This window comes from Capra hircus, chromosome 1, assembly GCF_001704415.2.
Source record: "Capra hircus breed San Clemente chromosome 1, ASM170441v1, whole genome shotgun sequence".
NCBI classification, from domain to species: domain Eukaryota; kingdom Metazoa; phylum Chordata; class Mammalia; order Artiodactyla; family Bovidae; genus Capra; species Capra hircus.
Window position 1 is genome coordinate 125497265 of NC_030808.1, and position 20549 is coordinate 125517813.

The 20549-nt window shown below is 35.3% G+C and overlaps 1 protein-coding gene across 5 annotated transcripts in view; it reads right to left on the reverse strand.

Moving 5' to 3' along the window:
* U2SURP (U2 snRNP associated SURP domain containing) overlaps positions 697-20549 on the reverse strand; it is a 53358-nt gene continuing 33505 nt past the window's right edge. For 4 of the 5 annotated variants that reach the window (XM_018049514.1, XM_005675477.3, XM_005675476.3 and 1 more), the window contains 7 exons: positions 19403-19498; positions 18643-18709; positions 14787-14946; positions 10169-10279; positions 7525-7643; positions 6124-6300; positions 790-4968 (listed from right to left, as the gene is read on the reverse strand). In XM_018049514.1, the coding sequence (XP_017905003.1) occupies positions 4830-4968; positions 6124-6300; positions 7525-7643; positions 10169-10279; positions 14787-14946; positions 18643-18709; positions 19403-19498 (869 nt within the window). In that variant the 3' untranslated portion in view covers positions 790-4829. Of the gene's footprint in view, positions 4969-6123; positions 6301-7524; positions 7644-10168; positions 10280-14786; positions 14947-18642; positions 18710-19402; positions 19499-20549 lie in introns of all 5 variants that reach the window. The other variant, XM_005675479.3, reaches the window with a different exon arrangement.

Here is a 20549-nt window from a genome sequence, read left to right on the forward strand (position 1 = left end):
CAATTGGGAAAAAAACTTTTCTAATTTTAAAAGGAAATACAGAAACTTTCAAGAAAAAGTAGGCTTGAAAAAACCAACTCACATGCTACCACATGGATGAACCTGAAGGAACACTATGCTAAGTGAAATACGCCAGCACAAAATGACAAGCTCTGTATGACTCTACTTATTTGCAGTATCTGGAGTAGTCAAACTCACAGAAACAGAAAGCAAAATGGTGGTTGCCAAGTGTGGGGAGAAGGGAGTAAAGTTGTTTAATACATACAGAGTTTTAAGTTTGTAAGATGAAAAGTTCTGAAGACAGGTTATACAACAATGTCAATATACAAACACTACTACACGAAAATGATTAGGGTTTTTTTGTTTCTTGTGATTTTTGTTATGAGTATTTTATCACAATTTAAAAAATTTAAAGGAACCAGTGAGTTATTTTTAATGTGATGATGATACTATGGTTATGTCTTATGTCATTTAGAGACTAGTAAGTGGATTATCTGTAGACTGATGGGTACCAGGGAGGCTCATCCTATTATTCTACTTTCATGTATGTTTGAAAATGTCCTCAATGAAACAGAACTTTTAAAAAATGGAACCGAAAAGAAAATGAAATTTCCTGATCAAAAAAATTATCTATCATGAAAATATTTTATTATGGTTTAAACATGTAAAAATGTAGAACATTTTAGCTACAACTGATAAATAAGACACATCATTTATTTCACTTGGGAGAAAGCTGCTGAAAACCAGATATGGTTTGCTGGGCTTACATTAGAAAAGCTGTATGGAGAAAATTACATCAACAGTCTAAAGTTTGCTATGAAAACAATGTATTTTATTAAAGTAATTAAAAGTCAAAAAACAACAACAAAAGGGAAATTCCACAACCTTTGTTTGCAACTATATAATCTTTATGTAGAAAAACTATAAAGTGACAGTCTGGAAAGCAGCTCCACAATAAACTGAATCCTTACATCAAGAGTAACTAAAATGATGGAATCAGTTCACCCAAAAGAAATTTAGTCTTGCCGTAGAGTATTTCAGCTGAGCTGATTTCAACTATATTATTCTCATTTCTGAAAAGTTGTCTTTCCTGATATTTCAAATTACCAAAGATACAACGTATAAGAGCCTGCTGAAGTCAAAAGAATAAAACACATACTCCAAGCACAATTACATATAAAAATGAATGAGGGCTTTTTATCTACAGATCTACAAAACTATATAAATAACCAATTACACACATAATCCGTGTACACTGACGCTCCATGAGGTGGTACTGAATGAACACTTGAGGCATAGAATTTTCAACACTGGAACATGGCTCACTCTGGTCAGCAGCGCATTCCCACCTTTTAGTCCAGCATCACAACACTTCCCCTGGGATTTGTATTTGTGTCTTATCTAAGTCCTGGGAAGTTGATAACAAAGAAAAATGCCGAAAGGAAAATGAACGAAATATCATCTAAAATCTATTCTAAAACATGCCTGTGAAATATGAACAAACCAAGCATTCTGTGAGTTTTTACAGTCATGTTCCTTTAAACTTATATTAGTGTCTTCATTAGTACCTGCACTGAATTTTCTGTAGCTTTTCCATTAATATATAATAGAAGAGGAAAACAACAAATAAAAAAAGCTCTTATTTTCTTAGAAAAAAAGTGGTACTATTTATTTTAAAAAACAACTTTCTCTGCTAAAGAAATCACACTATTGTGATAATCAAAATGGGTTAAGTCACTTTGACAATACAGACTTATTTTATTTTTAATAATCATAAACTATTACCATGGTCATATAATTTTTCAGAACTTATGAACACAATGGAGACAAATATGTACAGAATATTTCTAATAACCTGTATTAGATCATGATTATAACTGTTAAAAATATATTCAAGTACTCAAGAATATTAAAGTTTGGGGGAAAAATGCGAAAGTCATAAGCATTTCCTCCCTCTTAGATTCTTTAATTGGGATGAGAGTCTCATGGTAAGCCCATAGGAATGGTCTGTAATAAAGAAAAATTAGGTCAGTGTACAGTAATTTCTGCACACTTTAGCAGAAATGGCAAGAACACTTTGAGCCAAATGGAAGCATTCCTTTGGGTCAGGGCTTTTTGTTTTAGTTCTTTCATCTCTAACTTCTCAACATGTCACAGTTCAGAAGTGCCTATACACCTACTAACAGTAATAAGAAAATACGAAATCAAAGAAAAGATTCACAGACATGATTCTTTTCAACCATAGGCCACCTTTGATAAGAAATAAATGACCATTTTTTTACTTTCTCTCACCTGTTAAAGAGAGAGATTAAACGGTATTAACCTAGTAAGGAATACCTGTTTATGCTGGAGGGGAAGAGTTTAAGCCACGCCCTTTATAAAGTATAGATAACAGAGGATTTCCTCCTACATGTAGCTTTTGGGGAGGACAGAACTGGAACAGGATATTTCCTATAACTGAACAGTCATGCCTACAAACACTTTCATGAACCTGCAGAAACTGTGTTATCTAATTAAGTGTTCTTTAGACAAGAAACAATGACTACTATGCTCTTATAAAAATATGGTAGAATATCCCCCCCACTCCCATTCACCAATTACTGACCATTAAGTTTCACTGAATCCATAGAGAAACACACTTACTCTGGATATTTTCTCATTAGGTAAAGCTGGAAATTATCTAACAATACCACTTGCAATTCCAGGAAAAAAAAAAATCCAGTACAATCTAATACGAACACTAGCAAGCTTCACAGAATACATATTCTATCAAGCCTACAGAATCCCCATCCATCACCCAAAAGGAAGTCAGTCTTATCCACTGCATAAATGATGTTCATTAGATATCTAGATGCAGATTAAAAGAATTGCTACATTCTACTGCAGTAGAAAAAAATACTACAAATAAGCACTCAAAACTGACCTAACAATGTCTACTCACTCCTGCTTCTCCAGGCTACTTTAAGAGACAGAAAAATAAGCATAACTTGCAATTTGACTGGCAAAATCACTTCCTGACTAATCATTTCTAAGCCTATACTAGATACCAATGATGATGGAATGCCCACAATCACCAGCAACTCAACCTTATCGTTATTTCTGCAAAGGAAATTATATAAAATTCCATTCTCCCAGGCAGTGAACAAGGGAGAAAAACACATTCTTTAAAAATGGCTATATCTGTAGGTTTTTAGAAACCAGCACCAAATGTTCATGTTTAATTATTCTAAGCAATTTAGTAATTAACTAAATGCTTACCAATATGGACAAACAAGAGTGAATGATAAGGAAATAACTTTCAAGCAATAGTGCATGTTGTTAAGAACCACTAAGTAAAATAATTTTGGCACATTTCTACAGCTTTTGTAGGTTTGCCCAGTTTGGAAATAACATGCCTCACTGCTCAGATAATATTCCTACTCCTCAAATCATGAGTACAGGTTTTTAATTCTGTGACTAGGCAAGACCAAATACAACAACTTGAAAAGATACTTTTAAAAAACAAGCTAACTCAGAACAATCTGCTATTAGAACCGTTACTCTATTAAGAAGGGAAAAAAACATCAAGTCACTGTAAAAAGTGTCTAAATGAAAAACTAAAAGCAAGGTTCACAAACAGTAGCATCAGTTCAAGTCTACATAACCCTTTATTACATTGTAGCGATATTACGTTCAGTTTTCTTATGTCTTCCTCACACTGCAATTTATTCCCACTATACAACAGATTTCAACCCTGAGAATGGTTTAAATCAACTTTTGCATCTTTAATTTACAAACCATTGGGTGTTATGTTTCATAAAAATTTCTATCATTTTAAAATTCTACTTAAAAGCTAAACCTAAAACTAAATCCTTTAAAAACAAAAAAACCAATGAAGGTGCTTTAAACAGAACCTTGTAGAAATATTCTGATACCAGTGTTTGAAAGAGAGCCTACAGAGGGCTATAAAAGGGCAACCTTCATAAAAAAAAATTCTATGGCCAATTACTGTTAAATTCTTTTAAATAAATTTTTCTAATGATAGAAAACTAAATCAAAAGATGGAAATTTAATATTTCCCTGAAAATAAGTAGTTGCTCAGGAGATGGGTTAAGTGTATTGAAATCATATTGCTTCTTTGGAAAAAAAAGAGATTTTAGCCAGGCATACCATTAACAAAAGACCACGCATATCTGCCTAGTCTTTTGATCACTGGGTACTAGTATTACCCAAGGGAACATTACCCAAGAAATTGGTTGGCAAGCCTACCAAATATGAGTCTTGGGCCCCTAAATTTTGACAGTCATCTTAGTAAATACAAAACTTTAGCTACTTGAACAATGAAGCTTGTAAAGTGCATTAGGTGTAAGAAACACAACAGAGGTGCTAAACTCACTTAGCAGGATTTTAAGGGACTTGATGTCATCAATAGGGCAAAAAAACAACATTAAAGTTTTCTGTTCAGATTTTATTTGAAATCTAATTCAAATTGTCAAAGCTACAAAAGGGGGGAAGACATCTGTATTATTTTTTCTACGTCACAACATCCTAAACAAAATACTACTACTGCCAGCAGATCCATTATACACATTTCTGATGAAATTCATTAGCACAATAAAAATTTCATCTTGAGAAACAGCCACAACAAAAGTAATTTATACAATATAAAACAACAACAGGTCTACAGATGCAGTTACTTATGAGTTTACACATGCATTCACAAACAAATAAAAACCCCAGGAATGCTCTTTCATTAGATTTTTTGTTTTTTGTTTTTTTAAAAAAACAGACCGTTCAGGCACAAAACAAAATCGCATTTCCAATAAGTGACAGCATCTTAAAAATTTATGTCAGTGTTTGTTTTTCTTTGACTTTTTATGAGACCTGTGTGGAGATCGGGACTGGGATCTGGATTTCTTCCCTGATTTTTTAGGGGATCTAGACCGTGATCGCCTAGATCTTTTAGGTGTCCTTGAACCAGATGGAGATCTAAGGAAACAAACAAAAACAATTTAACCAAAGTACTCACATGATCAAAACCAACTATCCTTAAATTATCTAAAATGATCTTTAACAGGGCACAATCAAAGTCACTGAAATAAAAAAGGCTGTAAACATCCCAAATTTATTCTGTGCCTATTGTATGCATGCACAGACACAGACACACAGACACAGACACACACACACACACATACATATACATTTTGTACTTCCTATGCATCACATCAGCGATCATCAGTAGCATGCATGCCAAAACAGACTCTGGAGCCCTACCACTGCTCTACTGAATCAAACTCTCGAAATCTGCATTTTAACAGCTCCCCAGATTATATAAGCCAAAGTTCAAAATGGCATCCAATATCATTCACAAAACTTTTGAACGCAGTGGCTTTGCAGCCTATCTTCTTGAGAGGAAAAGCACCAACTACTGCAATTTCAAGGGAATCTTTTAAGACAGCACTCTGTAAGTGCTATGCATTAAAATTACCAAAACAAATAATTATATAATTTTCATGAATATATATATAATATATGCACAAATACCATTCAGAAAAAAGTTATCTGTTATAGAAAAATTTTACTAAAAAATGGCTACAATAAAAACGTTTTAGGATAAAAAGCAGGTTCAGCTCTCAGGAAAACTCTATAAAACACCTAGATAAACAAAACACTTCTGGAACACCTTTCTGGAACTTGGAGGAAAAAGGTACAGAACACACTAAATTAAACGCTGAAGAAATAGTCTATGGTATTTATGTCCACAAGTCTACCCAAGAACTTGCTAATAAGATTACTGCTGGGTGGGGAGGGAACATGTATTTTTCTTTCAGCCTTGACAAAAACTAAAGAATATTCCACAGAAACTAAAGAACAGAAAGGAAAGAAAAGCAGCTATTCCTACTTCACAGAAAACTGATGTTTAAAATTCCTGGCTGATCTTTACGTGTTGGAAGCTTTCTTGTGCTTTAGTCATGAGGAGACTGAGGTGGGGAGATGGGAAGGAAGAAATCTAAAATGAAAGTATATCTGTTTGGTTTCCTAAAATCCTTTCAAAAATGGCTGCCAAACAAATTATTTTCAAAAGCTGGTGGAATGACAAGGAAACTGGCATTTGAAATATTACAAAAAATGACTTGCGTTTACCTTTTGGCCTTTTTGCTAACATCTCTAGGAGAATCTTTGTGAGATGACCTGGACCGTGAGCTCTCTTTATGAGATCTTTCTGAACGCTCTGATCGCTCCGATTTTGGTGATGGGGATTTCACTCGTCTACCACTGCTACTGCGAGATGGGCTAGGGGACGTACTGTGTCGCCTTTTCCTATGGAACAAAGCCCCGAAAACATCCCATAAGTGAGCAAAGGATCAGGTATATCATTTTCCTTCTACTAAATTAGCTTTTAATTCCTATCAGTTTACACTATCTTTACTTTCACTAACTTTATTAATGTTATTTTCCAACAACATTCAAAGCCTTTTACACTAAGAACAAAAAAGTCTTAAAGATAGGCTGACCGACACAAAAAGCTGAATTCAACTAAATTGGATTTTTCTCTGCTTTAAGAGGGATTATTGGAACAGTAGTCAAAATTCCATCAAGGTCTCTGATTAGATGATAGTGTTTTTTTTAATGTTAATTTCCTGCTCTTGAAAATTTTTTCCTTTTGTTCGATCTGGAAACTTACTGCAGTTAAGTATGAAAATGGGGCATCATGTAAACAAGTTGGGGGTAAGGGGGGAAAGGAAGAAGAAGAAGAAAATAAAGCAAAAGGAGAAATACTTTTAACACTTGGGGAATGAAGGTGAAAGATTATCTGGGAATTCTTTATAGCATTCTTAAAACTTTTCTATAACTCTGAAATTTTATCAAGATAATAATAAATGACAAAAAAGTGATGGATTTACTACTTTACCAATTAGTATAACCATGTTATCTTGTAACTATATGAAGAGTGAGTAACCCAAAATTTTGTAATTTGCATTTGCTTGGTTTTTATTACGAAAATCTCAATTCTAAAGTAACTTTCTCTACTAATCAGAGATTTAGGAACTGTAAAAGTAAGAATAAAAACTATAAGAGAAATGATTTTGATTAGAATGAAGACTTAAAGTGAGGACCAAGCCCTACAGCCTAAGTACACAATCTCCCTTAACAAACAGGACTGGGAGACTCAAGTTTACAGGTAGCAGCCTCAGAACAGAAGAAAAGCTTATATTGGCAGTAACAGGTAAGATCTAGCAAGCTGCTTAGTTATTTAAGCCTTAGGTTCTTGATACCTAATACTGTAACTGAATTCTTGCCCTGAACTAAGGCTAAGGTACCTTATGAACCATGTAAAGGGATGATGTCCCAGGTAACTAAGCCTAGTGTCAAATGCCCCTTTGCTCAGCTAATTCTGCCTTCTGCAGGTAGGACCCAAACATGTTTATCATACACAAAAAAAACCCTTTCCAATCTGTTGGTTCCAGTGATGAAAATATTACAAAATGAAACATGATTCCAAATCCTAAAGTCAGCACAGGCATTAAATGAGAAATGCTATACCTTTCTTTCCTTGTTGGAGTACATTCATCTTTCTCCTTCTTGTCTTTGGATCGAGATTCCAGTTTTTCTTTATCCTTCTTATCTCTTTCTCGCTCTCTCTCTAATTCCTTCTCTTTCTCCTGTTTTTTTTTTTCAAAGAAATGTTTAGTCATTAAAAAACACCAATCTGGTTAATCTCATTTATGTAGTAATATTTTCCCTTCTAGTTAACTATTTATAAAATTACTACTGACGGTATACCTACTCTTCCAGAAAGCCAATCATTTCTTCTACTTCTCTACTTATACTGAATGATAATAATGAGACCAGCAACAGTGGCTACGTATTTTCTGAATGCCTACCATAGGCCAAGCAATTAATGAACAACTTTCCATATACCACTGCATGTAATTCTTCAAAACATGCCTATGAATAGTATTATCCTCATTCAAAACATGAAAAATGAGCCTTACAAAGGCTCAGTGCCATGCCTAAGGTCATAGAGGAATGAAGTCAGGATCTGAGCCAAAGCTCTAGAGTCAGGGCTCTTAAAGAGTGGTGTCCCTTCACTTAAAAAAAACAAACTGGAAAAACAATATGATGACCTTTCCATCTCAGACTACTATAAAACTGTCAATAGTGATTCTAATTGTACAGCAAACTGATTTAATCAAAGGAAAGCACTTATTAACATACTAAAAAGGAGAAAGACTTATTCACAATAAATGTCTAGCAAAAAGTCTTAGTATTAATAGTGGGAAACAAATATCAATCATATTGGAAATTTATAAAAGTACAAATTATAAATCCTAATATAAAAGTACAAATTGATTAGATGACTATATAATTACAAAAATCAGAAAAATTACTTATTTGCTTATCCCCAACTGCTACAACTGCCACTTCTCACTTGAAATTATGACTGCTATTGATAATTAAGGGCGTGGCTACTGACAATGAACCCACAAAGCCAACTGAGCTCTTCAAAAACAAGAATTAAAAAACAAAACAATTAAATTTCTCTATGATTTGTATGCATCAAGAAAGGTAACCGATATCTGATAAAAAAAGCCCATACCAGATGCTGGCAAATGTTTTCTGTAAAGGGCCAGGTAGTAAATATTTTCTGCTTTGTGGGCTACAGTCTGTCAACCTTATAACTGTAGTCCAAAAGCTACTACAGATAATATACATAGATAATAACTGAACGGGCATGGCTGTGCTCTAGTAAGTTCATTAACAAAAATGAAGTGATGGTCATAGTCTGCTGACCCCTGGCCTATGCCTTCAAAAAAACATGTTCTTTCTTCCAATTATAACCATGGAGTGCAAGGAGACTAAAATGGTAATAAACATGTTACTACCTCAGGGCCAGTGGGCACCTCGAGGTACAGTCTTCCGTGCAAATCAAACACTTGCCACCATCCCCAAAGGGACTCAACAGGGTTCAGATATATCTTTTTTTTTCATCTCATGTATCTTTTCTCCAAATACAAATTCACAAAGTGATGTTGAAGACACCAACTTCCTCTGGTGATCTGCAGTTACATTTTCCTGATTGATACTTCACAGGAATCAGACTACAGTTCACTTACGATATTTTAAACACCTTAATAATAAAAATTAATGTTAACAATTATTTAATTCTTTGCATGTGTGGTGCTAGTGGTAAAAAATCTGCCTGCCAATGCAGGAGACACAAAAGATGCAGGTTCAAACTCTGGGTCAAGAAGATGCCCCTGAGGAAGGCATGGCAACCCACTCCAGTATTTTTGCCTGGATAATCCCCATGGACAGAGGAGCCTGGTGGGCTACACTCCATGGTATCACAGAGTCAGACACAGCTGAAGCAACTTAACACACACATACACAATTATCTAATTCACAATCCTACAAAAACTGGACCATTAACCCAGTTTCACTGAGTAAAAGCAGGTTTCAGTGATGTGCCCGGGCATGCACCGCAGAGTAGCACCAGGAGTCCCCATGCTGAGCAGCACCACAGCTGCTTCACCACACCACTGCTCCCACCAACGTGAGTAGCTTCGGATGACTCTAAGCTCCCTTCTAGTTGTTGCTATTTCTCTCAATCATCTTTTTTTGTAATAACAGTCAAGATGTAGGTAAAAATTAGTAACAGTACCAATCAATAAAATTCCTAGGTTCTTTCAACAACTATCCTGTGGGCTTCTTGTGTTAAAATTCCCTGTATATCCCTACACATCTTTTGATGTACAAGAATACAAAGTCCCTCAAAAGCTTAGAATTCACAGATGAGGTATTCTCCCTCTTGCTGTTCCTCCTTGGACACAATGGAAAAGTAGTCCTAACTCCATCTCTGTCTCTGTGCCACTACTTAGGGTTGTTGGTCACAAACGTAACTCTTTCTATAGGACCCTCCAGTTCTGAAAGTGTGTCCTTAACAGGATGTTATGCTCTACAAGGATCCAGAATAAAAGAACATGGTGTTGTTCTGAAACTGTTTTCCAAGCTGAACTAACTATAAAACATCAAATTCCAGATGTTCCTAATTATTTACCAGTCTTCAGCATTTATATAAAGGATGTAATTTGAAAATTCTCTTCCTTAAATACACCAATATATCAATATTACAGGCAGTCAAACATAACTGAAAAATGCATAATTGGGTATACTTATTCCTTACTCGCTGAAGAAGTTTATCTCTGTAGTGTTCTACTTGTTCCTGAAAGCTCTGGCCTGCTTTTTTAGGTCTTTTTCCAGATTCCAATTCATCTTGAAACTTCATAACTTTGAGCTGTGAAATAAGACATTTTTTAAATAAATCTTTTTATCATTATAGCTTCTCAAGCAGTGCTTTGCGCCTTTAAAAAAATATTTTCTTCTTTGAAATGTGTATAAGAAGGAGAAACAAAAATAGCAACATAAAACATAAAAACATACAGTAACTGATTAGGATTCTGTCAAAACATAACATCAGTGTATATAACTCCCTAATCTGAAGGCCACTTGTGAGACAAGCCGAACTATGCAGAATTCAAGTGATCAGGCATGTGCCCATGTGCTCTCTGCATAGCCACACAAGACGACTTGAAAACCAAGACCTGTGCTTCATGCCCTTGAGAACGTACCTATTCTCTGATATAATGAGAATGAATTTGGTATCTGGTACCCCAAGTTACTCCAATACTTTGGCCACCTCATGTGAAGAGTTGACTCATTGGAAAAGACCCTGATGCTGGGAGGGATTGGGGACAGGAGAAGGGGATGACAGAGGATAAGATAGCTAGATGGCATCACCGACTCGATGGACATGAGTCTGGGTAAACTCCGGGAGTTGGTGATGGACAGGGATGGGATTCATGGTGTCACAAAGAGTCAGACATGACTGAGCGACTGAACTGAACTGACCCCAAATTAGAAAGGTAATGTTGTTAAAGGTAAGTATAACTTCCAGCAAGATAAGACAGTCAGCAGAACACGGGATAAACAACTATTAAAATAATCAAAGAGAGCAGCATTCTGGTTATAGCTCATAAAGCTGTAGCTTGAAGTGAAGTTTCACTCTGTTTACAGGAGAGCCTAATCACTCGGCATCAAGACATCCAGAAAAGGTTAAACCATATTCAAAACATACTTTTAAAGACACTAAGTACACAGTGATTTAAAAGAAAACAGAAAAATTCCCATTTCCTGTAATTTATTCACATATGAACAAAGTTTTTTGTACAAAAGTATTCACTACAGCATTATTTGCAAAGGAATATAGACCACCTCCAGTTTATCAAGAGATTGCTAGCTGATTTTACACGTGTGTGTGTGTGTGCATTGTGACTGTGAGTGAACTAAGGGAAGTCAAATATACAGTGAATAGCATGAGGACTTAGATGATCCTGGATGGTACCACAGGACTACAGTCCCAAACCTGTAAAACCTTGTTTCACTTCAGGCGGTCAAAGGGAACACACTTATCTTACACAATTATTACAGATGCAAACTTCTTTACCTATTTCACACAGTTATGCCCTTTAAAGGGACTAAATGCTACTATTTTACTTGCATTTAAAAAAACAGGACCTCACTTGTTTTAGTTTTTTCCTTCACTACCAATGAGGCTTTCCAGTAGACTGGAAACAAGCCATAACTTCCATTCAAAGTGGTATTTTCACCATGTTTTACTTCATGAACATTAAGTTTCCTGATTTTTGCCCCTTTTCTACCTAATTCTACTTCTATTATCAGGATCATTTATAATCAGAGCTTTGAGGTTCTCTTCTCTTTCCTTAAAACTATTAAAAAATACTTGCATCGTGTATGTGTGTTAACAACTACATTTAAAAAGATAGTAAGATGTAAGGTAAAAGAGGGTGGGGGCTTGGGAAATGCAAGTTTTCAAGTTCATCACTGTGTGAAGCCTCCCATGACTAAAACAGCTGTTCCAGAGAATGTATTTGTGGCAAATCAGTTTAAAAGTTAAACAAGCAAGAGTCAAACAACCTAAATGTTACTCATGTGAAAGGCATCCTTAGAGTGCCTTTTGAAAAATCACTATACAATCCCTAGTTACAGTTCCTGCTGATGTGGCCTAACTCAGGCACAAGTGTAAGTCCAGGGTGCCTGGAGGGTCCACAGGCCACAAAGGGTCCCAACTCAGAATAGCCTGTGCAATGGTTTGTTGGCCATCTCAAGTATATCACCTTTCCCTTCAACTATTCACTCCTTCCTCGGGGGTCAGGGCAGAAAAGGGATCTTTCTACTTCAGCAACAAAGACCCTTCGCCTGGCTCCCCACCTAGTGTTCCTCTCCAACCCTTACTGGTAGAAATGGAAACAATAGCAGATAAGAAAAGGTAACTCCAGCCCAGGCACTGTTCTAAGCAGAATCTGAAAGATTACAAACTTGCTTCCAGTAAACACTGTAAGATCACATGACTGCATATTTTCTAAGTGCTCTGCAGAAAACGTCAATATTTTATAATATAAATCTTTGGTTTTTATTAATTCCATGATAAAAAAAGGTTCAGCTATAGACATCTTTGTTACAATACATTTGGGGACAAGAAGAGCTTTTAAAAAGAAAAACTGCTAAGATGGTAAAGAGTCTGCCTGCCAAGCAGGAGATGTGTGTTCAATCCTTGGGTAGGGAAGATCCCCTGGAGGCTACCCACTCCAGTACTCCTGAATGGAGAATTCCATGGACAGAGGAGCCTGGCGGGATACAGTCCATAGGGTGGCAAAGAGTTGGACACGCCTGAGCAACTAACACTTCCACTTTTTCACTTTCGTATAATACACATTACCATATATATTGTAGTATATATGGTATATATACTACATCACGTGGGCCCCCAGTGGCAATCACGCGGGCACCCTGGGGAAATCACGTGGGCCCCCAGCGGCAATCACGTGGGCCCCCAGGGGAATTCATTTAAGGGATCACCAATAAAAAGGTATTCGCTGAACTCTAAATTCAGAAACTGACGTTCGAATTTACGGGCAGAGAAGGGACAGTACATGAATAGAGCTCATGAGCCCGGAGTTCTAGCTCAAACTGGCCACCAGTTGTGGACCCTTACTCCACATGACTAAATCTCAGAGTAAATAAGGGAAAAGAAAAAATAATTTTAAAACAAAGCCAAGAGCTACATTTTAAAATTAGGTTTTTGGCTCACCATCCAAATCCCAAAAGAGTTAAGTAAATTGTGAGAGGGTAGCCACTATGAGTGCAAGAAAGACAATCACTGAGTATCTAGCAAAGAGAAGCCAGATTATCAAAGAGCATATAAAATAGGGGGAGAGAAAAAAAAATAAATATATATAACCAAAAAGTTAAATCACATGGCTTTCTTTCAAGTCAAGAGGAAAACAGAACACTGAGAAATAGTCTATTTTGCTATGTCTAAGAAGACAGTTCAATTATCAAGAAAATACATTTTTTTAACTGAACTCAGTCTTTGTTTCTACTCCAGTACTTCTATCAGGTCAGTGAGGCAGAGTTCAGTAAGACTGGGAGGAGTGCTGAGAGTTCAGAGGGTCATGAGCAGCTTGAAAAAGGTCAACAGGTGAGTGCATTCACTGAGATAACACAACATCTTAATTTTCCTGAAAATTTTATACTGTATATGAATATATCTCAGGAAAAATAAATCAACTTACTAATTCTGAAAATCCTCTCTACTTGTAACTGACATCTCACTGATTCTGTGTAAGGTTGAAACAAAATGCTTTCTCTGTTTTTGGCTTGGTAATAGATATCTGGGAAAGAGGTAGGCAAGAACCTGTACCAGCCCCAACAGCAGGTGGCGGAGAAATGAAAACTGGTAATTAATATGGTAAGGTATGGTCTTTCCTAGTGGCTCAGTGGTGAAGAATCCACCCACCAACGCAGGAGACACAGGTTCAGTGCAGGAGCAACTAAGCCTGTGCACCACAATATTGAGCCTGGGCTCTGAACGCATGTGCTGCAACTACTGAAGCCTGCACACCAACAGCCTGTGCTTTTTCTCAAGAAGCCACGGCAAGGAGAAGCCCGTGCACCACCACTGGACAAAGTCCATGCAGCTACTAAGACCCAGCACAACGAAAAATACATACATAAATAAAAATAAAACTACAACATGGAAGGTATTATAAGTTAATAAAGGAAAAGCACAGACACACAGTAAGCATATAAAGAACTGTTAAATGAATGGACAGAGTATTACAATTCACTCTCATCTACACGTTTGCGATTAAGGACTGACTGCTACACTCTTGCTAACATTTACTGGGAATGTTTCATCATCTGGGGGCAAGAAATATACATAACTTGAATGTGCCAGAAAACATTTCACTTTTATTCCATACTATGTATGCTCAAAATATGATGGCTCTCTTAAGGTGAGATATAATCTATTACATCAATATCTGCAGATGGTCTCCTATGTGCCAGGCACTGAAGATATGATCATGAACAGACAACAAACATATGAAGGGTCCCTTATCCTCACAGAAATCACAGCCTAGAGGGGAATACAGACATTACACAAGCAAGCAAGGAAAAAAAAAACATAAATATATACAACATAATACATGTAAAAGCATCACAGATTAATATGGATAAGTAAGCAAATCCAGAAGGTTAAGAAAAGGGTACCAAGACAGAAGAGGCGCTTGAACTAAGAGGCCTGAAGGAAGATAGCAGGTATGAAGGTTCCAGACAGAGAGGGAACAGTATGGACCCAAGTGTGATGCTAAGAGAAGCAGAGTTTGGTGGAGAAGGTGGAAGAAGGTACAGTGTAGTTTAAACTTCAATGCAATACTAACCTCGATTTCACGGAGTTTAGCTCGTTTCTCCTCACTCATTTCAGAGTACTTAGAGAACTTGGACTCAGTCATTTCCTCTTTGATTGGATTAGAGTACAAATGATGTTCTTCAGATTTGGAACTCTGAGTATCTTCTTCATCTTCACTTTCTTCTTCTTGACTTTGGAAGTAAACAGAATACATTTTATGTATGTCAAGGCAACAAGGAAAATAAAAGTTACATTTTAGAGTCTTGGCCTTTTTGGTTTTTCATTGCCTTAGAGCTAAAGTAATGTTAACAAAACATAAGAGGACAATTCATCATTAAAACATTCTTTACAACATAACAGACAATTTTATAAAACTCTTATATGTTTCTTCCACAGAAAAAATTTGTGCTTCAACATAATCACACTCCTACTAAAAATTCTGGTATGTTAACGTTATTTTTATGCCTTTTTCTGCCAGAAACCTTCGGTGCAGCAGTTAAATGAAATGAATAATCAATCAATGATTTCTGCTCTCTTTGTAGTTCAGTAATTTTATGACGGTTAACGTTTAAAAAGCCAAATGTTTACCCTTCCTTCAGCAGAGTCTATAAACTAGAAAATACAAGAGCTTGAGTCAGTTTCTATGAAACAATCAACACAGCAGCAAAGGCCTTATCTGTTAATAAATTAACATATAACCCTAAGAATAAAACAATATATTAATTTTAAATATTAGCACATATTACTTCATGTCATAGTTGACTATGCAAGTTGGATTGGTATGTCAAATAAAAAGAAAATGAAAAACTAACTACCATAGCTAAGGATACAAGGAAGAAAAATTCTCCTGTTCTTCCAGAAGCAATCTAATAGAAACAGACAAGCAACTATGACAAGCTGCTCATCATGGCCAGAATAGGATTAACAAGTGTTCTTCAATGTTCTTCAAATACAAAGAATGAAATGACTTTTAAAAAAAGGAAAGAGTTGTATGCTCCAAGACTGGGCTTTGTGAGCGTTAAATTTTAAATTTGAGGAAAACAAGTATTCTATGTACAAACTAATTCAGAAATAGTTATACTGAAACAAAATTCCTGATAAAAAAATATGGTGATATGAACATGATTACCAGCATACCCTAGAAAATATGTTATTTTCTCTTTAGTATTTGAACCCAATAAGCCCTTATATGTTGGTATTTGGATACTAACACTCTACCATGAGTAAGGAGTCTTTTAGTATATCTTTACAACTATTTGTAATAATATAAAAACAATTATAACCATATTCATTCCACATAAAATTTTAATTATTTTAGAACCTGATAATAAGATACGCACTGAGAAAATGTTAAGCAAAGTAGGTAACAATAAAGAGAAGATATACTGTTTGCCTTTTAATTTCTCATCTGCAGAATACTAATAAAATACTTTTCAAACTTTATACTCTCAGAGCCCCACAAATCATTAGTAGCATATAGGCATAACTCAATACAATACTTACATGATGAAGAAAAACAGAAAAAAGTCAAAATCCAAGATTAAAAAAAAAAAAACTCTTTTCTGAACTAAAATTTACATATTTCTTCTTGTCAGCAACTTTCTAAACACAGTTCTTAGCTAATTTTTTAGAACACAAGAATTTCTTGTCTAATGGTACAAAATAGTTCTACAAGTGCCTCACATGCTTTTAAGTGGTTAAACTGTGTGTGTGTGTAAAAACAGATGTTTACTGAAGGATTATTCTGGAAAGAGCCAGTCAATAAAGATGCAAAACAGTTAATGAAATTGTGTGACATATGAAGTGAAAAGTGCTTTAACCAATTGTCTGTTATTGACAAATTCAAAAAAATTTTTTTGTAATTCTAAATATTCCTTGATAAACTTCCTTGCACACTTATCTGAATACCTGCTTTCAACCAAGATGAATACAGAGCAGATAAACATAGGGACTGACATGAAATAACAACATCCATGATAGTTCAATAAAAAAAAAAAATGTGGGTCACAGAATAGGATATAAAACATTATATAATTTATGCTTTAAATTTATGCATATTTTTACACAGAGGAAGAATCTAGGAAACTAGAAACTAAATACTAATCATATTACTTAAGACTTTTAAAATGAACTACACTACAGATGATGACTTTTAAAATATACATACTTTACAGTTATCATTTAAATTTTCTAAGGCTTGAGCAATCTGTTCTAAATGGCTTTGACTTTAGCTCTTAGTTACCAGTTCTAGGTTCAGAACTTAGGCCCAACTTGTTCTTTTATTTTTTAAGAAATGGAAATTCAAGACTCTAAACCCATAAAGAATTCATTACAAATAAAATTAAATTACTATTTCGAACTTTTCTGCAAAATACTAGTTATACATACATATATTTAAACCAGTCTTCTGCCACAAATACAATAATTACTTGTGTCACAGAGCAGCTTCTTGGTAAAAAGGTATTTTTGGACTCAGCCACTAGAGAGCAGTAGTGAGGCTCAAGAAAATTTCAAGAAACAGAAAACAGAATTTAAGTATTTTTTCCCTATTTTGCACTTTCATAAAGTTATTTTTGTTATTATGACTTATTTGGAACTCCTAGGAAAAGTAGAAAATATATATTGTACTCATAGTGATCCATGCTTCCCTGTATGAATGATTACCATCAACACAAATACATATGCATTTCAAACATTAATATAAATAACAAACTTACTGCAAACAATTAGTATGCTTAGAAACAATACCACTTGAACAATACTTGAGTTCTGCAAAGGCTTTTCTACCCTTTATTTCCCTTAAATTAATTATTTTATAAGAACAGGTATTCATTTTAAAAAGCAGTGATCCTACCACAGTGAGAGATGTTAACTAATGATGGGATTGCAGACGTAAAGATGAAAACAAGTTATACTGTTTTCAATTCCTCTACTTCCAAACAGCCTCAGTCAGGTATTTCTGACAGCCAACAACATCTACATTTTACAAATATGCTGTCATAATGATTGCTGACATGTTCTGATCACACTGTTTTTGGAAAGACACCACTGTAGACAACTTTTCTTCACCATATCAAACTGTTTCCACAAATGCTTATCAATCATATTTCCTTAAATTTAAATGCTAACAATACCCATTTATTAGATCCATACAAATGCTCAAATTGTGCTGGGACACAAAGGGACTTTTCCTTCTGTTTACTCTTCCATTTGAAAACAAACAAACAAAACCCCAGAAACCTCTGCTTTGTGTTCTTGATGCCTTCTCTTTCCCTATTAAAAAAATAATTAACTTCCTTTGCACTGATTTTAAAAGGTGCCCAGTGTTACAAAAAACTACCAACATAAACTTGCAGAATTTGGGAGCAGGAATTCCTATTGCATTCAGTGCTAACCAGCAAAACTGAAAATTATAATAAATTTTCTATATGACGAAGGTAAGTGGTTTTTCTTTTATTTTTTCTTTGTTCTTCTGAAGTATGTACATTTAAATAACAAAAAGAATGGTCAGAATGCATTATTTTTCTTAGCAATTCCAAAAGAGCATAACCTTCCCATTCACATTTTAAAAATCACCATTTTGTGGAGCTGAAAGAATAAAGATTTAAAACAAATGCAGCTGACCATTTAGTAACTACAACGTGAGAATGTATAACCTAGCACAGAAAAATAAACTCAAAAGCAAACTGAAACCAGATGCATCAAAACCAGAAAGCAAAAGCTCTTTACTCATTAGAAAAACAATGAAGAACTAAAAATGATCCTCTTAAAACAAGCTTTTTAAGAGTTAAGTTTTCCTCTTCCCTATTACCCAAGTACACCTCTTAATGAAAAAGAGAGTGTATATGCAATAAGAAACGGAATATATTCTAAACCTAGATTCTTACTTTTGATTTTCTTCTTCTTCTGATTCTTCATGCTGGTCAAATAACTCCCATTTAGAAGTTGTTACAGCTGAATAGAAGGGAAAAACAGGATGTAATTCCATAAGGTAACTTAGCATTTTTGCAGCAGCACAGTAGAAGCCTAACTTTAGAACTGAGAGCTTATATTACAGAAGTTATCTACATTTATCTTTTCTTTGAATAGCCATTTCCATGTACTAAATCTATTTCTTTCCTCACACCTACACTATAATTTTATTCAAATTCAGGAAGCAACAAGTAACGCTGTCCTCCTTGTTTCTGTGTTAGATGCTAACATCTGTTTCATCAGAACCTACAAAATACTAAATTAACAATTACACTAGGATACATGTCCAGGCAAGTATGAAAGGCAGGTCTAAACTGCATCTGATAAATCAAGCACTATAGGAGACACAGTGATTTCGATTTTCTGAAACTGACCTCTAAATCTCCAAATAGGCATCCCACCTACATTTTCTACTGATTGGCTCAACCTGAAAGGTTTTCAGTGATTTCTGATTACTCCAAGCATCCAAACTGAAGCGTCTAAGAAAACTGTATAGCAACTACACTGAAAACTTAGCCACTAGAAATATAAACTATGGTAGTACTGGGTCTTAAGGTTGAAACATGTTATAAAACACAAAAGGAAAACTACACCTACACACACACACACCAACGTTCAGTAAAATTTTAAGTACTCAATTTTCTAACGATTTGCATTTACTGTACTTTAACTTACCCTGTGCTTCCAATTCAGATTCATCTACAGCTTCCCATTTTGACGGGGCAACTTTAAATATAGGCTCATTCTTCTTTGAATCTTCAGTTGCATCCACTAAGGAAGAAAAATGAGCCATTAACTTTTACTAGAGGATGACTTAAAGAGCTCATGAGTATTCGCTGTATTATTAAAAAGCAAAACTAAATAAGGTCACACACAGACTAACGAATATGACTAATCCAACTCTCTGCATCTGGAGGCTAATTTTTAAATATCAATGTAAGTAAAAATAATACATATGTGTATATACAAAACACACCCAGAACATACAGGTGGTTACTTCAAGCAAATGGAGAAGTTGAGGAAGTAAAAAAAAACCCTTCAGTACCTTTATCTAATTATTTTTTAAGTATAAAATTAATATTATTCACTATTTTAACATACAATTCAAATGTACTGAAGAGGTACATTAGGTGTACGTAATTCAATAAATGATTTCAGGCAGCTAGGAAAACAAAGTATAAGTTAGGAAAACTAATAATAAAAACAGAATTGGAGAAAAGGGAACCCTCTTACACTATTGGTGGGAATGCAAACTAGTATAGGTGGCTCAGAGGTTAAAGCGTCTGCCTCCAATGCGGGAGACCTCGGTTCGATCCCCGGGTCAGGAAGATGCCCTGGAGAAGAAAATGGCAATCCACTCCAGTATTCTTGCCTGGAGAATCCCATGGACGGAGAAGCCTAGTAGGTTACAGTCCACGGGGTTGCAAAGAGTTGGACACGACTGAGCAACTTCACCATACCATACGATACCATACCATAGCCACTATGGAGAACAGTGTGCAGATTCCTTAAAAAACTGGAAATAGAACTGCCATATGACCCAGCAATCCCACTGCTGGGCATACACACTGAGGAAACCAGAACTGAAAGAGACACGTGTACCCTAATGTTCATCACAGCACTGTTTATAATAGCCAGGACATGGAAGCAACCTAGATGTCCATCAGCAGACGAATGGATAAGAAAGCTGTGGTACATATACACAATGGAGTATTACTCAGACATTAAAAAGAATACATTTGAATCAGTTATAATGAGGTGGATGAAGCTGGAGCCTATTATACAGAGTGAAGTAAGCCAGGAAGAAAAACATCAATACAGT